This window comes from Austrofundulus limnaeus, unplaced genomic scaffold, assembly GCF_001266775.1.
Source record: "Austrofundulus limnaeus strain Quisiro unplaced genomic scaffold, Austrofundulus_limnaeus-1.0 Scaffold438, whole genome shotgun sequence".
NCBI lineage: Eukaryota > Metazoa > Chordata > Actinopteri > Cyprinodontiformes > Rivulidae > Austrofundulus > Austrofundulus limnaeus.
The window spans coordinates 191,068-196,683 of record NW_013952840.1 but is presented as its reverse complement, the minus strand read 5'-3'; the positions used below and the strand labels follow the sequence as shown (position 1 = coordinate 196,683).

The 5,616-nt window shown below is 38.6% G+C and overlaps 1 protein-coding gene across 1 annotated transcript in view; it reads left to right on the top strand.

Annotated features, from left to right (window-relative positions):
* LOC106529357 (uncharacterized) overlaps positions 1-5,364 on the top strand; it is a 13,575-nt gene extending 8,211 nt beyond the window's left edge. Inside the window, exons 6-9 of the mRNA XM_014024759.1 lie at positions 2,825-2,923; positions 3,471-3,562; positions 3,761-3,901; positions 4,490-5,364. Coding sequence (XP_013880213.1) covers positions 2,825-2,923; positions 3,471-3,562; positions 3,761-3,901; positions 4,490-4,726 — 569 coding nt within the window. The 3' untranslated portion in view covers positions 4,727-5,364. The remainder of the gene's footprint in view (positions 1-2,824; positions 2,924-3,470; positions 3,563-3,760; positions 3,902-4,489) is intronic.
* The last annotated feature ends 252 nt before the right edge of the window (positions 5,365-5,616 follow it).

Genomic DNA, 5,616 nt, shown 5'->3' with positions numbered 1-5,616 from the left:
CTAGTCTTTTGTTACTTTAATCATTCAGCTATCTTTTTGCTACTTTTAGCTTCTAGCTGGACTTCATGTACTTTTACCTTTCAGCCCTTGATATCTTAGGTAGCCTTCAGCTACTGTAACTATAAACAATCATTTTGCTAGTTTTAGCTTTTTCCTACATTTACTAACTTTGCTTTCAAGTAGTTTTCTTGTAACTTTTAGCTACTTTTTGGCTAAATTTAGCTTCCAGCTAATGTTTTAATACTTTTAGGCTAAATCTTACTTTCAGCTTCTAGCCAGACTTTGATATCCTAAGGTAGCCTTTAGCTACTGTAGCTTGAAACTATTAGTTTTCTAGTTTTAGCTTTTTGCTTTGTTTCTCTTACATTTAGCTAACCACTTGTTAACTTTGCTTTCAGGGAGTGTTCTGCTACTTTTAGCTATCTTTATGTGACTTTTGCTTTTAGCTAGCTGTTGCTCCTTGAGTTTTTAGCTAGCATTTTGTTACCTTTGTTTTCAGTGTTCTGGTAGCTTTAGCCAACATGTGGCTGCTTTTGGCAGTCAGTTAGCATTTTGCTACTTTTGGCTTTAACAAGTTTTAGCTCTTTGTGTAAATTCCAGTCAAACTTTAAGTGTGACTTCATGTTTCAGCAAAACTGCCTTTAGAGAAGGAGGAGGTTGAACAAGAATTAAAAACGTGATGGAGCCGCTTCTCGTTTTCTTTTTTCTTTTGCAGGTGACCATTTTCTTCTCCGACATCGTGGGCTTCACCTCCATCTCTGCGTCGTGCACTCCTCTGCAAGTGGTGGAGATGCTCAACAGCCTGTACATGTGCTTCGACACACGCATCGACTCCTACGACGTGTACAAGGTAACACACCGACTCCCAGACTCTGGACTGCAGGAACTGGTCCAGTCTGCTACAGGGACTGAAGGACTAGACCAGGGGTGTNTCTAGACTCAGTCATATGAAAGGTCACAAAGGTCTCGGGTCTTTTATTTTGAAATCTGGCTTCTCTCGGTAAAACCCCAACCAGAGATTTTATTCCAAACTGCTCCTGAGTTTCTGTTAAAGCGGCTTCTGTTGATTTGGGCATGTCGAACCAGGTGGAGACCATCGGAGATGCCTACATGGTGGTGAGCGGCCTCCCGGAGAGAAATGGCGACAGACACGCTGACGAGATCGCCAAGATGGCGCTGGATCTACTGGCGGCTGTCAGACAGGTGGTCATCCCTCACATGCCCAACGAGAGGCTGCAGCTGCGAGCCGGCATCCACACAGGTGAGAGGAGGACAAAATATCTTCCAACAGAGGGGAAATAAACAGGATTTAGCCTCTACTTATGTTTGTTAGCAAAATATCTCATAGACAAGAGATTTGACTGAAACTCTGAGAGTGATGAATGGTCAAACCTAAAGATGGCTGAAGCTAATATACTTTGGCTGTGTCTCAATACACAGAACTAAAACACAGCTAAATCAGAGTTAACAGTGAGCTAACACACACCTAATACACAGCTAATGCAGAGCTAATACTAAGCTAATACACTTCTAATATTGAGCTATTACAGAGCTAGCACAGAGCTAAAACACAGCTAACAAGGAGCTAATACTAAGCTAATACACAGCTAATATAGAGCTATTACAGAGCTAGCACAGAGCTAAAACACAGCTAACAAGGAGCTAATACTAAGCTAATACACAGCTAATATAGAGCTAACACAGAGCTAAAACACAGTTAACAAGGAGCTAATACTAAGCTATTATAGAGCTAACAAGGAGCAAATACACAGCTAATATAGAGCTATTACAGAGCTAACACAGAGCTAAAACACAGGTAACAAGGAGCTAATATTAAGCTAATACACAGCTAATATAGAGCTATGGATGAGGTTAGTTTTTCACAGTTTGAGCAAAACAACTACATCATTTCTGAACAAGTTAACAAACTGGCTAACTTTAATTGATCTAATAGTGCTCCTGATTGGATGAAATCATATTTGTCTGGCAGAAAACAAGCAGTACAAATAGAAAACTCCCAGTCTACCTTTCTAACCTGCTCAATTGGAGTCCCACAAGGGTCAATACTGGGACAAATCTTATTTAGCCTATATGTTAATGATCTACATAATGTCTGAAAAGCTGCGTATGTTCATACAAAAACAAAAAATTAAGCTGCTGCAGCACTTTCTGATGCCATGATACCAGTGTCTCACTGGTTCCAGGAGCCCTGCCTACAGCTTAACATTGAAAAAACAGTCTGTATGTTTTTCTCTCGACTGCCAGCAGATAGCGAGCGACCATCTGTCTTTGTCAGTGGAGAGACATTAGATGTGGTTRAACAATTTAAATACTTTGGAGTAGTTTTTGATACCAATCTGAATTTCAAGCTGCATGTAAAGAGAATTTCAGTTAAGATTAAACTTAATCTGTCAAACTTAAAACAAATAAGACCCTTTCTGACAACACAATCAGCAAAGGCTTATATGCCATGATTTTCAGCCAAATAACTTACTGTTCCACCACAGCTTAAGCTATCCTTTTGCTATTAATTTTGTTAGCTTTTTTTTCCCTACTTTTGGCTAACTATTTGTTAGCTTTGCTTTCAGGTAGTGCTGTTACCTAACATTTTGCTACTTTTGACTTTTAGCTGTTTTAGCTTCTAGCTAGCTTTTTAAAACCAGTACATTAGAAGTAACATGTTCGCTACTACTACTTTTAGTCATCTTTTTGTCTTAATTAGAAGAACCTCCTCAAACATCAAAGATTTTTTTCTTTCTTCACCTGCCGGCAGGTTGTTTTGTTTACTGAATGTTTACAGATGTTTTAACATGTGGCTCCTCAGGTCCGTGTGTGGCTGGAATAGTGGGCCACAAGATGCCGAGGTACTGCCTGTTCGGAGACACTGTGAACACGGCCTCCAGGATGGAGTCCACCAGCCTGCGTACGTACAGGATTTCAATTAAAACTTCATTTTTTCTACACTTATGCTACGCTACGCTACGTTATGTTATGCTATGCTGTTATGCTATGCTATGTTATGTTATGCTATGCTATATGTTATTCTATGCTGTTATGCTATGCTATGCTATGTTATGCTGTTATGTTATGCTATGCTATGCTATGCTATGCTATGTTATGTTATGCTGTTATGTTATGGTATGCAATGCTATGCTACGTCATGCTATGCTATGCCATATTATGTAATGTTATGCTATGCTATGCTTTTAATACATCATGAGCAAAACATGTTGGCTGAACTCATTCATCTTTGAGCTGCATCATTAAGAAAAATGTAAACAACTTAAAGAACATTTTAAAGCTTTGAGATCTGATGATGTTGAGAATAAATATTTTTAAATGTTGAAGCTTTGAGGCTTAAAGAACAAAAGATCTCAAAGGGAATATTTGTTTGTTTCCATCAGAACTATGTTGTCTTATTTTATGTTTTATATTTGTTTGTTCTGTTTTGTTTTGTTTTTTTGTTCCAGCTCAGAAAATCCACACCAGCTCAGAAACATATCTGGCTCTGATGAAAGATAACGCCTACGAGCTGCAGCTCCGTGGAGAGATCGAGGTGAAGGTAAAACATCTCTCCTTCAGCTTCACCTACTGTTGGTTAGGTTAGGGTTAGTGAAGTTTTTATATTTTTACTGTAAATAAAACTTTATGGTATAACCTGTAGAGCAGTTTTATCAAAAAAACCACAACAAATTCAACTAGAACCATATATTTGTGGCCTGTTGAAGGTTCTGTTTCCTGTTCTCCGTGGTTCTGTCAGGGAAAAGGCAAACTGAACACGTACTGGCTGGTGGGCCACAGAAACTACAGCGTTCAGAACGACAGCCTGGTTTGTAACTGGAACCCCAACATGGCCAGAAAGAAGAAGATGGCAGCCGGCAGCGAGGTGTCTGTGGGGAACGTGAGTATAAACATCACGAAAACATCTTTAATCWGTTGAAACTTTCAGGTTTTAGCTTGCATTGTGTTTCTTTTAGCAGCTGTTTTGCAGCTTATGTTTTTCTGCCTTTAGCTAACATGATCGTACTTTTAGCTTGTCTGTTGCTTTTACCAAGCACTTTTCAACTTCTGGCTTTATCAAACTGATTTTCAGCTTCTTTAGCTGTCATTTAGCATTTCTGTTGGTGTTTCTCTGATACATGTGGACCGTCAGTAACAGTTTGTTTATATATTTTATTTTGAAATGTTTTATCTCTCTAACATGTGGACCGTCAGTAACAGTTTGTTTATATATTTTATTTTGAAATGTTTTATCTTTCTAACATGGAATTTATTTATATTTTATTTTGAAATGTTTTCTCTCTCTAACATGTGGACCATCAGTAACAATTTATTCATATATTTTATTTTGAAATTTTTTCTCTCTCTAACATGTGGACCATCAGTAACAGTATTTTATTTTGAAATGTTTTCTCTCTCTAACATGTGGACCATCAGTAACAGTATTTTATTTTGAAATGTTTTCTCTCTCTAACATGTGGACCTTCAGTCGTCGGTGACGGTGCAGAGCCTCAGTGACAACACCACCACCCCGCCGGTCTCCCTCCCCTCCTCAGCGAAGACCCAGACGGCTCCGACGCCTCGGGCCGACCGACCCGGTCTGAGCGTGGCGGCCCAGATGGAGCCGTACGGCGGCAGCCACGGCACCCTGGGCTCCATGATCGGGGGGCTGCAGGGAGGAGACGACAGCCCCCTGCCCAGCCACCGGACAAACCTGACCTGCTGACTGGTTTACAGGGCTCTGGTTCCAACCAGGACCAGTGACCCTGGATACAGTTATCATGGCAACAGATGTCAAGCAATGAAACTGTTTTGTGTTTGTAATGTAGCTATTTGTGTATTTTGTGGTAAATATCTTTTAAGTTGTTCCTAAGCCTCATACTGTTCCTTTAGAAACAGTCCTGTTTCGTTTTGTTAATTTAAAAAGTCACATTTTAGCTGTTTTTGTTGTTTTTCTTTAGTTGCATAAAAATAATTAAATTAATAAATGAGAACAAGATCATTTTAAATCAAAGCCCTAATGTGCATAAAATTGTGTTTGCTTTCACTTCACAACCTGCTGCCAAACATGAAAGGGTAATGATGGTTTTGCTCTTGTCTGTTAGCAAAATATCTCATATCTAAACTCTCAGGAAATAACAGYGTTCAGGTCTTTTTCTAGATGGCCTCAGCTAATCTGCAGCTGTTTGCTTTCCAACTATTCAGATGAATGTTTGCTGTGGTAGTAGCTGAGAGTCATCCCCAACATGTACCTGAGCCAAGCATCATTTACTAAACCTTTACTTCCTCATGTACAGAGGTTTATAGTAACTAAGTACATTTACTTTGTTACAGTACTTGAGTAATTATTTTGAGGATTTGTAATTTTACCAAGTATTTTCTTTATTTTGTTACTTTTAAACCTAAAAATGATACTTTTACTTCTTTTACAGTTCAACACTCGCTACAAATTAAATCTGTCTGAACTCATCATGAAAGGAGTTGTTTATGTTCTTTAAAAAGATTAAGTGTTGTATTTACTGCAATCATGTCAACTTAACCACTAAACCCAGTATGTATGTATGTACTGTATATGTATGTATATATATATGTATGTATATGTATGTATATATATAT